Raw genomic sequence first — 15,282 nt, 5'->3', positions numbered from 1 at the left:
CACAGCAGCTCTGTGTTGGAAAGGTTCTTTTGTTGGAGCTGCAGCTGGAAAATGAGTCAGAGCGCTTACATAAGACAGTGGGCTTTTCAGCCATTCACCAACAGCTCCTTTCTCGTCGAGGAGATGGAGCGATGGAGGTGAGGAGAGTGGCCAGATAAGATAAGGCTTCTACAACTACAGGTCTCACCAGCCTGAGAACTCCAAAAAGGCGTCTTTGAAGTCTGCAGGATTGTCAAAGTAGACATGATGGCCAGCTTTGGAGATGATCTTGAACTGCGAGAGGTGATCACTGCTGCTCTTGCCCTCGAGGTCCAACTGGCTGTGCACCTTGTTGATCTCGTTCACTATCAAGTTGCCTGCATCCTTGTTCATCCAGTCTTCGTCTCCATAGAGCCAGAGCGAGGGGATGTTGGTGAAAAGCGATTTCTTGTTTTTATCGATTTTGCTGGCCTTGGGTATTCTGTCCAATAGTGGGTAGTATGCCACAGCTACTGGTGCCAACAATCTTGCCACTGAGTATTCCCCAGAGGGTTTCCCAACTAGTAGCGAGTAGTAAACGTAGTTGTGCATTGTAATGAAATCCTTCGTGTTGTTAAATGTTTGGCTGAATCTTCTTCTCGACCATTTTAGTGCGAAATGTGGACTCAAAGGACCCATTGCTCGTAGTATATCAAAGGGAGACACTAGTGATCTTTCCCAAGATATTCTTAGCCATGTTGGAATACTCAATAATCTATTTGTCTGTAGTTCATGGTCAAACTCAACCTGGTTGTCTGTATTGAATTCCTTTTTCAAATCAGGGCCCTGGTTAATTGCTATTGAATTCGGATCTTCAGGTGCTCCACTGTCTTTATTGGTTTTATGTTTATGGTTGCCTTTGTATTTATCATCTTTATTAGGACCCTGGTTGGTCTCAGTATTAGTAGTAACATCCGAATCTGAAGCATTACCATTGGGAACAACGTCTTCCATTTTGACTTTTCTTGGAGCCAATTTATCCAAAATTGTGTTCTTCAAATGATTATTAATTTCATTATTGGCCAAATTTTCTCTGATCGAATAGTAGTTTCTTTCAACACCAACAGGCGAAATTAGTACCAACTTGTCAATATGTTCAGGGTATTTTAAAGAATACAAAAAACCCAAGTATCCACCTAATGAGTGAGCAACCAACACAAAATTATCGATTTTTTTAGCCTTTCTCCAGCTCTCAAAAGAACTTAAAAAATAATCTTGAGATCTGTCAATATCATCGATTTTCTCCTTCTGTTTTCTGGGAAACCTTGGTCTAGATGACAAACCAAAACCAAGCAAATCAATTGCGTGTAATTTAATACCGGGAATCTTTGAAAAATCTTGAAAGTTTTTAAAATAAAATCCCAACGAAGCGCCATAACCATGAATGAAGATTACATGTTTATCTTCATTTTTGAGATTTTTTAAATCTTTTTCATTATTTTCAATATAGAATTCGTGAATATAATTATCATGATCATCGATTTTGGTGTCAATTAATTTTCCGGTTATTTTCTTATCATCCGAGATGGGGTAAAACGAGAGATTGCTCTCTAATAAATCTTTTTCGTATTTTCTTAGAGTTCTAAAGGATGAGTTCCACCAGTACTTGAAGGCGTCTGCGTAGGAAAACTCGATGTTATGAATTTGAACTGGGGTATTGTTAGTTGCCACCGAAGACATGGTGAGATGAAAATGTATAAGAATGGATATGAATATTTAAAAGTGTAATTACAATTAAATTGAATTGAGCAATGTTGATTAAAGGTATTTTGCGTATGGTATCTGGGTATGCTGTCCAGGTAATAGATTTTAATCGTTGTATTCAATTAAGGTGATTTATATGTATTTATATGGTTGTTGTTTTTTTAAATGTTCATATGATAAGGGCTATGATTACAAATTGAGAGTGCTTTGGTGTGCTCATGTCCAGCAAAGGAATTAAGGGAAAAAAGCGAGCCGAAAAGAAATTGAAAGTTGCCATTTGGCAAATCAGATTCTAAGTTATAACTTTCTTTTCCAGCGAAGGTATAATATATTAGCATAGCACTATATAGCATAGTACTATATTACAGGATTATAAGAGTACAAGAATACAAGAGAATAGGAAATTTTTTGTTTTTTTTAAAAATGTCAGATGCTTATGATAGTATATTACAGATTAGCTTGAATGCATTTAAAGTATTACTCGATACTAGTAACTCTGTTGACAAGTTGATTAGTAAAGCCATTAATGACTTATTAAAGGGCGATAAGAGTAAAGATAAGGGAAATAAAGGATTTGTCAATGATTTGTTTTGGTGCAAAGAGAATCTACCAACTTCAGTAAACATTAAGAAGAGCAATAACGAAACTGACCAAACTGGCGATACTAGTAGTGGGAATGAAAATGTAAGAGATGAGGCGATTAAGAAGTATTACAATACAGTGAACTATTATTATGATGCTCTAAATTCAGTATTACAAGAGTATAATAATGGGAAAGAAAAAGATCAAATCAAGTTATTTGAGGATATCTTTAAAGATTTTAAAAATTTTGAAGATATTTATTTTAATTTAATTAGTTATTTGATTTACAATATATTGGATGATATTATCGAAGTATACAAGACATTTAGTGTTGATAATCTGGATAATGAGGATTCAAAGGATTCAGAAAAGTATAATACGTTAAAAAAGACATTTGATAATTTAAAGAAATTAAAAGAGAGTTGTAATTTAAATAATAGAGATAATTTGTTAGTTATGAAGGCGGTTAGTGAGAGAATTATCGAAGATAATAGGTCATTAGTTGAATGAGATATGTACGTGTAAATTGGAAATAAATTAGGAATAAATATGAATTAAAATCATTATAATATAGTCAAGTATATAGGAAAAAAAAATGTATAAAGTAAGATATATAATTAAAGTTAGGATCATAAATATAAATATAAAGTAAAGCGAGATAAATAATTAAACTAGATAATTGAGGAAAATGTTGTTTTTTGTTTTTTCTCCCTTTCTCTTTTTATTGATTAGAAATTAATATCATTAACTTCCCATGCTAATTGTTTAATTTCCGCTCTTTTAATAACCTCATTGAATAAGGATTCATTCAAATTAGTAAACAAGTCATTTTGATTTGAGTTATTAGCATCGATGACATTATTGGTATTATTGGTGTTTATGATGTTGGAGGGTAATTGATGTAAGGTGTTAAAATTTAAGTCATTATAAAGTAGGTTGTTATCCTTGGAGGATAATCTGGCTGGAGAAGATACTAAAGAGTATTCCATGCTACCGTTATGGAGATTGTTAAAGTTGTTTAAATCATTGATGTCATTGTTATTATGAGAGCTATTGTTTGTGTTGAGCGATTTTAGATCATTGTAGAAAAAAAGTTTATCATCTTTATTTATCGGAGACTCGATTTCACTAATATCATTGTGATTGCTCAAGTTATTTATGGTATTGATGTTGTTTATGTTGTTTATATTGTTTAGTGAGTTGTTATTGTTGTTATTGCTGTTAGATATTATGTTGTTGAAATTAGAGGAAGATAAAGAGGAAAATTGCAATTGCTGTTGATGACAATGAAATTGACTTCTGTAGGAAGGTTGCAACTGTTGTTGTTTGACATGATTGTAAAAAAGCTGCATGGGGACGATTGAGCCAAAGCCAAAGACAGCGATACCCTTGAAGCTCTTTGGGACCTTTGAAGTTATGTTATTAATTGAATTTGAATTTGTATTAGCCATTTATGATTTGGAGGATAAACTGAATTTAAAGATTGAAGAGGATAACAGTAGAAAAGATAGATAAATTGAAAAGTATTTATAGTTGATAGAAGTGTATTAGGAATAAAATTTGATCACTGAAAAATTTGTGTAGTAAGGTGTAAGAGCATTTAGGAGTCCCTGTAGGTACGGGAGAGGATTCAGAGCATAAGTGTGGCAAACGAAGCAAACAGTACAGGCCCCCTGTGGAATCGCATTGGAAGCAGAATGAGCAACCTTTCTGGAGGGAAAGAAGATACTCCGCTTTTCCTTTTGGGACAAAATCGGCATTAGGAAGAGAAAAGCAGGGCACGTTTGGGCTGTACCGACACTCATCGTCGCGCTTCGGTGATTTTCCCGCACCGCTCGGAAAGTGCTCCGCTGCGACTCGACTGCATCACTTCTGTAGCCTATGCCGGCGGGTCTTGCGCGCTGATCAAACGTTTGCCCGTGACTGGACAAAGAGTGAGAGCACGGGTGTTATGTAAAATAATTATGCATAAGACCACGATGGCTAACACGGTGGCGCATGCAAACATGCTGGCCGAAATGCCGATGTGTCAAATCAAAGCGTGCATTGCTCTGAGGCACCAGCCCGGACCTGTTGTGGAGCAAAGCAGAGAACAGCGCTAAGGATGTGCTGCCCAATTCCAGGCTGGCTGCTGTAGGACGTTTAGATAGGGCTTGGAATTATTATTTAGCGTTGGCCTGAAATAAGCTGATAATGACAGAAAAACGTTTAATATGGAGATTGTATGTCTCTGTTGTCTATTTTGTTGGTGTTGGTGAAGTGTATTATCAGCTCTCTCTTGAATCATCTACTGTTTTTGTCCAAAATTGGAGAAAAGAAAACAATAACATCTAGAAATATTGCTTTTGAGATTAATTTATCAAAAAACACATTTCAAAAACGTCAGTGTTAGTGCATGATCTTTATTATATCTTCAGTCAGTCCGGGCATTAATAATCAAATAATTACTATAGCAAAATATAATAAGCTGCAATTGAATCCCAATAAAATTCAAGATAAAATGATTACAAGCCAAATACAAACAAAGATTGTGTGAGTGTATGGTTTGAACTGTGAGATACATAAGTTATATAGCTCATCCAGAGCGACCGATAAGAGATTTAATAAGGAAAAAGCCTCAATAATGTTACTCCCATAGAACTAGCAAAAACAAAAAGCAAAACAAGTTATTTCAAAAATATATCTAAGCTCGTGAAGTTGAGTTTTAGGAATCATGGCAAGTGTAAAGCAGCGATTTTCGGGCCGCTACCAATATTTGGAGTTGTGAATTAAAAAAAGTTTAAAAAATAAAGATAGTGCTAAATCTGATAAGGTTAAAGAGGGTAAACAATTTATTATTGCAATGTTCTACGATTTGAAAGCGCATGTGACTCATTTATGTTTTTATGTTTTTTTCCTTTATTTTTTCGTTTTTTCTTTTCTCTGTTTTTGGAGATTGTGGAATAATCGGACGGATAACAAAATTAACTCTTCCTATACTTGAATCATCTCGATTACTTTAGCTGATCATCTTACCCTGATCACTTGTATTACCCGTTTAAATGCCGTCATAGTCAGCTATAAGGTCAGGTGAACGGATAATAGGATAGGAAAATGGTCGAAATTAGTTTTATTTGCAAAATATTTTTTCGTTGCCCCTTTGCAAATATAATAGACCAATCAAATAGTTTCTCGATTTAAAAATAACCCAATCTCAAATGCTCTATCAATTGATTTCTCGAATTAATAATCGTATGAACAAATCACAAATCCAGTGATTTCCGCATACTTCCAGGACTTAAAAGTTCAAAGCTCTATTTTTCCGATCAAAACCATGATCGTGAATTATTTTTAGAACTTGTGCAGTAGCCAAACAATTAAAAATAAACATCTTCTTGAAAATCAAGCGAATAATAGAATCTTATATATAGGCACAAAGCACCAAATACTAACACGTCTATTGCAAACATACATCATACTCATCATTAGTAATCCAACAAATTCGGCCTTTCTCATTGAACACACCTCATTAATGGAAGCCAAAAAACAGCTGTGGATACATTTGCTGCTCTGAGTAAACTCAATTGGGCAAACCTGTACCTGCCTTGCAGCGTTATTCCAGCGCCAAAAGAAGCACAAACAGCAGCGCTAACAAAGAGCATCACGGCTCATTTCTGAGTCAGCGCTTAGTCAGCGCTCACGTGAGACACATGTACGTGAATGTGCGGCTTAGACCGCCGAAAATAGATATGCTATAAATAGCAGCAGGGTATTTTTGTGTTGGGCTCGTTCTAGTATTCCGCTATTTGTAAAAATTTGTTATTTTTATATATACTCCTTGAACCCATAATCGATCTCACTTTCTGGCTGCTACAGATCAATCATCCATCGCCTGCTCCAGCTCCTGCTCCAATTGCTTCAACTAGCCCTCTCTGCCTGTTTTGGTACCTCGATATAATCCTTCTCCCTCAGGCAAATTCCCACTCCGAGCCAACAGCACAGCACCACATTCTGCTCCAGTTTTATTTTTGGTTTTCCTCTTGTGTCAGATTTTCTGTGTGCTATAAATATCCAATTCTATCGTCCAATTTATTATTAGAAAGCTCCCACTCCTGCTCATAGCTTCATCACTCCTCTCCTTCATATATATATACTTTTCCTAATCATGGGAAGAAGAAAAATTGCCATCCAACCTATCACTGACGAGCGCAACAGAACAGTGTATGTATCACCCAGCTATTGTTTTATATTCTCCCTATCTACCTTTCTACCATTCTACCACGTCTTGAAACAACACACACCTTCCTTCTCTGCATTTACTATCTTAAGCTTATCTTTTTAAAACGAATCATTGCATACTAATAACCACTTCTTTTATCTTACTTTGACATTAATTCAATTCAATCCAATTCAAATTATACTTGCGTCTAATATTGTTTGAATTAAATTGAATTCAATTAGATTCTAAACTTTACCTGATTGATTCCAATCCTTTGAATATTTTATCTTGTATTCTTGTTTTTTTTTCATTTCATTTGTTTTTTTTTTCTTTCAATTTTTTTTCAATAGAACGTTTGTCAAAAGAAAACAGGGTCTATTTAAAAAAGCTCATGAATTGGCTATTCTTTGTCAAGTAGATCTCGCTGTCATTATATTAAACAGTAACAATAAACTCTACGAGTTCAGTTCTTCGGATACTAAAGAATTACTACATAAATATCTTGACTGTCCTCAGCCATACGAATCAAAAGATCCTTCTTATTATGGCGACTACAAAAAGATTACAAGAGTTCATAACAACCCAAACTCAAGAGTCCCTTTTGGTTCCACCTCTCACTACTCTTTAACTAATAATTCAAACGCCAACTCTTTGCCCAACAACACCAGCGCAAACATCGAAGATGACATCCTAATGAACGACGACATCGATGACGATGAAGACGACAGCGACTCTGATTCTGAACCTTCGCTCAAGCGTCATAAGAAATCAAAGAGCTCAACAAGTAGCATAAACTCAAGTTTCAATGCCACTTTAGATACCCATCTCAATAAATCAAATCCAAATCTCACTAATCTAAACCTCAACAACATCAACAGTCTTAATAACATTAATCTCAACAACCTCAATAACGTAAATAACTTAAATAACAATAACAACAACACAAACAACACAAACAACACAAGCAGTGCTCAATCTACTCCAAACAATAACAACATCAACATCAACACCAATCGCAATAGCTTCACTGTCAACCATTTGAAGAAAAGTTCTCTATCAAGCATAAAAAATCAATCCATTAAACACGCAAGAAGCTCATCTGCCTCCTCGGTCTTATCTCCTCAAGTTCAACCTTTTAATTTCCACCAATCTTCTCAATCCCAAAATAACCAATATCTTGCTTCTCAATTAAACTTCCTACCACCCCCTCCTACAATTCAGCAAATAGTCAGAAACAATTCTTTCAACAATTTCAATAATTTTAATAACCTAAACAATCTCAACAACATTAACAATCTCAACAACATTAACAATCTCAACAACATTAACAACATATCAAATCTAAATAATTTATCTCCTTTAAATCCACTCAGTAACTTTAATTTAACAACCCCGTATTCAAACCAATCTACTTTGGCTAGTTTAAACAATAAATTCTTATATTTAAACAACCCCAATCTAAATATCCAAAACAATAATATAGCCGCTCTAAATAATTTAAACAACAACTCTCAAAGCTTAACAAATAAAATAGCAAGCTCTAAATTTGAGCAACAACAACAACAACAACAACAGCAGCAGCAGCAGCAGCAATACATTTTACTGTCTCAATTACTACAAAGACAATTTTTAGCTGCAAATTCAATTCCAAATGCCTTTCCAAATCTTCTAAATAACCCAAACTTCGCCAATCCAATGCAAAATAATCTAATGGCAAATTACCAATTTTCTATTCAAAAATTACCTCCAATTCAAAATTCTTTGAATTTTAACAACCCAAATAATTTAAATGGTATACTAAATACTGAAAACATGAATAACAATAATAACAATAACAATAATAATAGTAATAGTAATAGTAATAATAATGTAATTCCTAATAACAACAAATTAGAATCAACAACACCTTTAACTCCTCCAACTGATTTACAAAGAACAATATCCGAATCTTCTCAAGCAATAAATAACCTTACAATCAGTAAAAATGATGACAATAATAATAATAAATCTAAAAAGAACACTGAAGAGATTATAAATGAAAAAGAAATAAAAAGTGAAAAAAATGATAAGAAAAATGATAAAGATAAAGATAAAGACAATAAAAGCAAAAGCAAAAATAAAAATAAGAATGACAATGAAAATGAAAATGATGAAGATGAGGATATTTATAATGAGAGTGATAACGATAATAACATTTTTAATAGAAATATTAACAGTAGTAGTGAAAGTATCATGACAAATTCATTGGAATCCTTACGGAAAACAAATTCAATGCAATCTGCTATGAATATGATCAACTCTAATATTCCTTATAATTCTGCTGCTAGTCCTGCTTATAGCGTTCATAGCAATAACTCAAAGAATACTTCAAATAGTAACCCATTATCAAGACCAACACTTCGAGTTCAAATACCAATTGATACTGGCGGCAATGATTCAATTGTTGAAAAGAGAATGGAGACGAAAGATGATGACCATGTTGAGGATAGTGCAATGACCATAAGTAGGCCTATAACAGCCAAGGAGACGTCTTCAATAGACAAGCCATTGCACATTGATGTTAAAATTGAAGACTTTAACAAGAAATTTGACTCGTTGACTGACAATAATGATAATCCCAATCCTTTAAAAACCATCAGAGAGAGTAACTCAACAAAGGGAACACCATTATCTGCATTTCCAGCCAATGGCGGTATACTCCAACTACCATTTCCTTCACCAAGCCGGTTTATGCCCCCAAATAATTTGAATTCCGCTGTGCTTCGATCATCGATCTTTAATAATGGTGAAAAGACTCCATTGAGTGGATATCCATCGAAATTTATGAATGATGCATTTTTATCACCAGGCAATTTTTATTTAGACTGGAATTTTGGAGCTACACCAACTGCAACAAACTTTGGCCTAACATTGCCATTATTGTCAGCAACAGGAAACCCTAGTACATCGTTCAAAAACCCTGCGGTTCAGATGACTAGTTCAAATGCTACAATCAAAAAAGATTTAAGCCAATCTCCTACAAGCAATCTTGGAAAGAGTGAAAAAGAAAAAAATTCAAAAACAGAAGAAAACGATAAAGGTAAAGACTCAGACCAAAGTCAAGATAAAGATAAAGAAAATATTTCAAATAAAGCCAAAAATTAATTCAAAACTAACTTTAAGAATAATCCGAACACCAATTTTAAAGAAAATCATTTTTAAAGATTTTCAAAAGTCACCTTTACCATTTACCATTTACCACTATTTTTTTTTATTTTTTTTAGTTCATACTATTTATTATTACCAACCCATATTTTTTTTGTTCACAGATCTTCATTTTTTTGTGTATATAACGAAACTTTTTCCAATTTTGACATGATTCACTCCTTTTAAATTTTCATTTTAGTTCCAGTTTTCATTGCTGCTTATGGTATTAACTAGTTTCATTGACATAGATTCATATTTCATGTTTAAGTTTCTTCATCATTCTTTGGTTCATTTTCACACCTATGACTGTATTAAAATAGTATTTTTCTCAGCTCAGATCAATATTTCTTTTTTTTCGGTGGTTTCACCTTCTCCTATAACACAACTCTGGAAATAGCGCATCTCATCCCAACCACTAAAGCAGTAGTCCCTTCGTTATCAGTGATGTATATCTCCTCCGCTTTGAGTAATGCAAACCGGCGCTGATAAGCTCTTCCTCCACCACCATGCCGGGTCTCTATCCAGCCCAGCCCAGCGGGTCTCGTTCTGCTGCCTCTGCTGCCTCTGCTTCCTGTGCTTCTGCTGCTGCTGTCTCGGCCCTCCTACTGCTGCCGCTGCTGCGGTGAGCCCAGCTATCCGCCAGCTGGCTCTGGCTCCAAGGCCGCCCTTATGCTCTAAACACGAGTCGCTCACTTCATCGGTTCTTTTCACTTACTATCAACAGCTTTCAACTACTTTAATTGGGCTAGTGATGTCTGTACTTTTATTTCCTTTTCTTCCTGGTGTTCAAATTATGTTCACTGCTTTTCCAAATATATATACCAGAACTTTCTCCACATATGTCCAGCAAATAACAAATCATTATTATTATCGCCTATCCATAGTTTGCCCGACCTAATTAGCAACATTGATATTGCCTAACTTAGTAAACAAAAGAAAAAAAAATATATATTTATGCTGAAGTTCCTCTCTTAACTTTAACTGATAAACTTTTCAAGGAAGAACGAAAAAAAAATAAAGGAAGCATTATGGATGGAAAATGAATAGCATTCCTCCTAAAAATATTAGTTATTATATCCAGCAACAACAGATGTCGTATAATCAGCAAAATTATTATGGTTCTTCCAATATTAATCCGGATCAGAATAACAATGGAACGAACGCATTAAATATTGGCAACATCAATAATCTTAATAATATGAACATGAACATGAACATGAATATGAACATGAATATGAATATGAATATGAATATGAATATGAATATGAATCAGGAAAGTCCAATAATTACAAGAAGATATAAATCTAGAAGACAAAGACCTTGTGATTTTTGTAGAAAAAGAAAATCTTGTTGTATAATTGAAGCTGGTATACCTTGTAAATTATGTAAAGAATACAATATGAACTGTACATTTAATGAAGGACCATCTTCAAGATCTAAAAATTATTATAAAAGAACATCATCCAGCTCTTCAATTTCTTCAATGTCATCTGTTGGTTCGATCTTCTTGAATCAACAACAACAACAACAACAACAACAACAGCAACAGCAACAGCAACATCATCAATACAGTTTAAACAATTCGTTAAATCTTGATGAAAGAGAAACGTCTGAATTTTCATCATTGAAAAATCATCCCAAATTGAGAAAAGCTAATTCATCTGAGTTTGCAAATCATAATCAACTCCCAAAATTTCCAATACCCAATGTCTCTTCATTATTGCAAGCTAATAATAATATTAATAACAATCAAAAGTTATTAAATATATTGAATTCAAACGATTTGGATCTTTCATCAAATAATATGTTTATTCAATCTCCCAATATGAATAGTTATCCAAGTTTTTATAACAGCAATTATAACAATACATATAATAATGATAATTATAGTGAAAGTTATAATGATAGTATTAATACCAATTTAAACTATAATAATAATTATAATAATAATTATAATGATAATAATAACAATAACAATAACAATAGTAATAATGATAATAACAATAATAATAATAATTATAATAATGGTAATCAAAACTTTAACTCTGAAGATAAAGAAGAAAACTTAATGAGTCTAGATCAAGAGTATAACTCAGATTATAATTATTACGGTTAACAAATTGAAATTAATAACACTATTTAACATTCATCTTATCTTTTTTATTGGTTTTTTTTTCTTTGTCTTTTATCTTTGCTAATTGATTATAAATATTTATATAAATATATGTATACACTTATCGTTGGAGAGCATTTTCAATTAAATTAAATCAATATTCTTTGTTCATAATTTGGTTCATAGTTGATAATATGGAATATAACTGAAAAATTGAAAAATTCCAAAAAATTAGAACCCTAAATTACACGTGATGTGTTTATTTTTATTGGAAAATTGAAGTTTGTATGGTATTATTTATCGTTTTTGTCGAATTTATTGTCTCCATAAAATGCAATTCAGTTGAATAGAGAAAGAGAGGAGCTCGGCATTGGCTTCCCATCAGAATGGGAGTTAAATTCAAGATAAACCAATTATCATCAGCAAATGGATTGAAGAACAAAGTAAAAAGCAGTAGATTAGAATATTAATTTGGTATTGATGATGATATAAATTTGGTATAAAATCCACTCTTTAATTTTCAATTTCAATTTCAATTTCCATTTTTATTATTAATATCAATATTAATAAAAGATTGTTAATATAATATAATATAGTATATTATTAATTAAAATGATTTCTAGATTAATGATTAGAAAAGGATATGGATTAGGTAGATTTGAATTGAATCTAAATAATTTAAGATATTATAACACAGTTAAACTCAATTCAACATGGGATAGATATACTAGAGAACATACCAAAAAAAAAGATAAACCGTATATTACACCATCTTTTCTTAATAATGAATTGATTGAATCAAAATCTAAAGAATGGTTTGATATTCATGATCCATCTACGAACTATGTTGTTGGAAGAGTTCCCCAGTCTACTGTTGAGGAATTAAACGAGGCTATTGAATCAGCGGATGAAGCATTTAAGAAATTTAGCAAGGTTTCGATAATCAAGAGACAGCAAATTGCGTTCAAATATGTGGAGTTATTAAGGAAAAACATGGATAGAATTGCAGGTAGTATTGTTCTTGAACAAGGAAAGACGTTTTCGGATGCAAAGGGAGATGTGTTGAGGGGGATACAAGTGGCAGAAGTAGCGTGTAGTTGCACGTCAGATTTGTTGGGGAGTGTTTTAGAGGTATCAAAAGATATGGAGACCAAAATGAGTCGAAAGCCAATTGGAGTGGTTGGGTCGATATGTCCATTTAATTTTCCTGCGATGATACCACTTTGGACGTTGCCATTGATTATAGTTAGTGGGAACAGTACAGTTATTAAACCGTCAGAGAGGGCACCTGGGGCGTCGATTATTATAGCTGAATTGAGCAAAGAGGCAGGGGTGCCCAGTGGGGTTGTTAATGTTGTTCATGGGAAGAATTTGACGGTTGATACATTGATTGAGCACCCGAAGGTGAAGGGGATAACGTTTGTTGGAGGAGACAAAGCCGGAAGGTATATATATGAAAAGAGCAGTAAATACGGGAAAAGGTGTCAAGCCAATTTAGGAGCGAAGAATCATTTGGTTATTATGAAGGATGCAAATAAGGAGCAGTTTATTAATGGAGTAATCGGGGCAGCATTTGGAGCCGCAGGACAAAGGTGTATGGCTATCTCAGTGTTGGTATGTGTTGGAGAAAGTGAAAAATGGATAAAGGAATTGATTAGAGAAAGCAAGAAACTAAAAGTTGGAAGTGGATTTGATGAGAAAAGTGATTTAGGACCATTGATATCGAAGGAAGCGTTGGATAGAGCGATTGAAATAATCGGGTATAGTGAAAAGAAAGAAGGAGCTAAAGTGTTATTAGATGGTAGGAAGTTTAGGAGCAAAGAGTTGCCTAATGGGAATTTTCTTGGGCCCACTATATTGGGAGAGGTTAAGCCTGGGATGAGGTGCTATGAAGAAGAAATATTTGGGCCAGTGTTGAGTGTTATTCTGGTAGAGACCTTGGACGAAGCAATTGAGATAGTCAACGGGAACAAATATGGGAATGGGTGTTCAATTTTCACTACAAGTGGAATTAATGGCCAAAAATTTGAAAATGAAGTGGAAGTGGGACAAGTTGGAGTCAATGTAGCGATTCCAGTGCCATTACCAATGTTTGGGTTTACAGGCAGTAAAGAGTCGTTTTTGGGAGACTTGAATTTTTATGGCAAATCAGGGCTAGCCTTTTTAACTCGACCTCACACAGTGACTAAATTATGGAAAACGAGCGATAAGCTAGAGAAAAATGGACCATCGACGTCTATGCCAGTGAACACGTGAGACACCGAAGTATATAGGTAGAGATATGTGAGTACGATATAGTGAACGGATGACAATTGATTATATCTGAATTGAAACTTACCAATAGCGGCAATGGAAAAGAACAATTAAGCTTTTGCGGGTGAATAAGATTTGAAATAACGTTCGAGTACACTTGAAAAGGTCTTATTTATTGGGAAAAACCAAATCCAGGACGACGGATTTGTATGCAGTGCAGTGAACCCTTATTTGGGAAAGTAAAAATGGAATTTGCAGAGTAAAAAAATAAACAAAAGAAGTGAGAAAAAAATAAAGAAAAAAACAAGAAGGAAAGAGAAAAAAAAAAAAAAGAGTAAAAAAGAGAAGAAAAGAGAAAAAAAGAAGTTTGGTAAAAAATTGATATGAAGCAATGGAAAGATGAAATTTGATGGAATGCAAAGCAATAGGAACAGATACAACGAAAAATGAATGGGAAATTCTGCTGTCGCAAAACAAAAATGTAAGAAAACAGGCGAGAGAGGTGGAGGTAGTGAAACTGCTGATAAGTGAGATTGATTTGCATGGGATTATTTAATTGGAATTCTAAGGGTTTTTTGAATCTCAGAGCACAGAAATAAGAACAAGAAAAGAGTTGCCAAGACCTGGAAAAAATTCAGACAGAAATCAAAGCAATGGAAGATTTAAGCCTGTATTTATTGTGTGCATATAGCGCACGAGATCCAACCATATTGGTCCGGCAAGTAGATTGAAATGAATATGGGTGGATATGCAGTAACACAAGAAATGAAGGCCAAGAGAGAAAGGTGTGAAGAGAAAGAAACAGAGGAAGAAGAACAACTCAAGAGTAGGAAAAGGGCTAGAACGCAGTTGAACAAGCAATGGTGAGATTACGCAGACAGTGGTTCTTCCGCATTCGGAAGATGGTGTTGCCGGTGGTGTTTTGGACTGGCAGCTGAGCTCCACATTCCGCCAAGTATCCATGCACATTCCGGCGACGCCAAACCCAGGCTTACACGCCGATGACAGCTTGCAGCGGTCTAGGCCTGGCCGGCTTTTGTGGCTCACAGCACCCAAAAGAGCGTCTGAGACACACAAATCGGGCTGTTCAGAGCTAGGCAGAGCACTAGCGCGGCAGAAAGCGGTGTGTATGCACACCAACGCAGAAAACAGCTGCTGGAGCGTCTGCAGTGGCCAATCAACAACTTGGTTAAAAATAGTAGCGCGTGCTCTGTGGGAGCCAGCAGAG

The 15,282-nt window shown here is 34.4% G+C and overlaps 7 protein-coding genes across 7 annotated transcripts; 4 read left to right on the top strand and 3 right to left on the bottom strand.

The window, feature by feature from the left end:
• Window positions 1-183: 183 nt before the first annotated feature.
• Window positions 184-1,698, bottom strand: ASCRUDRAFT_39920 (alpha/beta-hydrolase; the record flags this gene model as incomplete). Its single annotated transcript, XM_020190972.1, has 2 exons — window positions 184-773; window positions 951-1,698. The coding sequence occupies 2 exons, from the start codon at window positions 1,696-1,698 to the stop codon at window positions 184-186; spliced, it is 1,338 nt and encodes a 445-aa protein (XP_020044427.1).
• Window positions 1,699-2,145: 447 nt separating this feature from the next.
• Window positions 2,146-2,814, top strand: ASCRUDRAFT_10582 (uncharacterized protein; the record flags this gene model as incomplete). The annotated part of the gene is made up of 1 exon (XM_020188630.1): window positions 2,146-2,814. One exon carries the CDS (start codon window positions 2,146-2,148, stop codon window positions 2,812-2,814), a length of 669 nt encoding a protein of 222 aa, XP_020044426.1.
• An 18-nt stretch (window positions 2,815-2,832) lies between these two features.
• Window positions 2,833-3,811, bottom strand: ASCRUDRAFT_15912 (uncharacterized protein). The gene has a single exon (XM_020189389.1). The coding sequence runs from the start codon at window positions 3,753-3,755 to the stop codon at window positions 3,033-3,035; it is 723 nt and encodes a 240-aa protein (XP_020044425.1). The 5' UTR covers window positions 3,756-3,811; the 3' UTR covers window positions 2,833-3,032.
• Window positions 3,812-6,047: 2,236 nt separating this feature from the next.
• Window positions 6,048-6,832, top strand: ASCRUDRAFT_78223 (uncharacterized protein). The gene has a single exon (XM_020194176.1). The coding sequence runs from the start codon at window positions 6,449-6,451 to the stop codon at window positions 6,623-6,625; it is 177 nt and encodes a 58-aa protein (XP_020044424.1). The 5' UTR covers window positions 6,048-6,448; the 3' UTR covers window positions 6,626-6,832.
• Window positions 6,833-10,727: 3,895 nt separating this feature from the next.
• ASCRUDRAFT_10579 (Zn(II)2Cys6 transcription factor domain-containing protein) lies at window positions 10,728-11,804 on the top strand (the record flags this gene model as incomplete). The annotated part of the gene is made up of 1 exon (XM_020188626.1): window positions 10,728-11,804. One exon carries the CDS (start codon window positions 10,728-10,730, stop codon window positions 11,802-11,804), a length of 1,077 nt encoding a protein of 358 aa, XP_020044423.1.
• A 207-nt stretch (window positions 11,805-12,011) lies between these two features.
• On the top strand, window positions 12,012-14,156 carry ASCRUDRAFT_78222 (CoA-acylating methylmalonate-semialdehyde dehydrogenase). The gene has a single exon (XM_020194175.1). The coding sequence runs from the start codon at window positions 12,414-12,416 to the stop codon at window positions 14,055-14,057; it is 1,644 nt and encodes a 547-aa protein (XP_020044422.1). The 5' UTR covers window positions 12,012-12,413; the 3' UTR covers window positions 14,058-14,156.
• On the bottom strand, window positions 14,143-14,805 carry ASCRUDRAFT_129841 (uncharacterized protein). The gene has a single exon (XM_020189014.1). The coding sequence runs from the start codon at window positions 14,596-14,598 to the stop codon at window positions 14,227-14,229; it is 372 nt and encodes a 123-aa protein (XP_020044421.1). The 5' UTR covers window positions 14,599-14,805; the 3' UTR covers window positions 14,143-14,226.
• Between the last annotated feature and the right edge of the window lie 477 nt (window positions 14,806-15,282).

This window comes from Ascoidea rubescens, assembly GCF_001661345.1.
Source record: "Ascoidea rubescens DSM 1968 unplaced genomic scaffold ASCRUscaffold_21, whole genome shotgun sequence".
Classification (NCBI taxonomy): Eukaryota; Fungi; Ascomycota; class Saccharomycetes; order Ascoideales; family Ascoideaceae; genus Ascoidea; species Ascoidea rubescens.
This window is presented reverse-complemented; position numbering and strand designations above follow the sequence as displayed.

Excerpts from the sequence above, each read along its gene's own strand:
- ASCRUDRAFT_15912 (XM_020189389.1), bottom strand. The coding sequence starts at position 3,755 with ATGGCTAATACAAATTCAAATTCAATTAATAACATAACTTCAAAGGTC.
- ASCRUDRAFT_78223 (XM_020194176.1), top strand. The coding sequence starts at position 6,449 with ATGGGAAGAAGAAAAATTGCCATCCAACCTATCACTGACGAGCGCAAC.
- ASCRUDRAFT_78222 (XM_020194175.1), top strand. The coding sequence starts at position 12,414 with ATGATTTCTAGATTAATGATTAGAAAAGGATATGGATTAGGTAGATTT.
- ASCRUDRAFT_129841 (XM_020189014.1), bottom strand. The coding sequence starts at position 14,598 with ATGCAAATCAATCTCACTTATCAGCAGTTTCACTACCTCCACCTCTCT.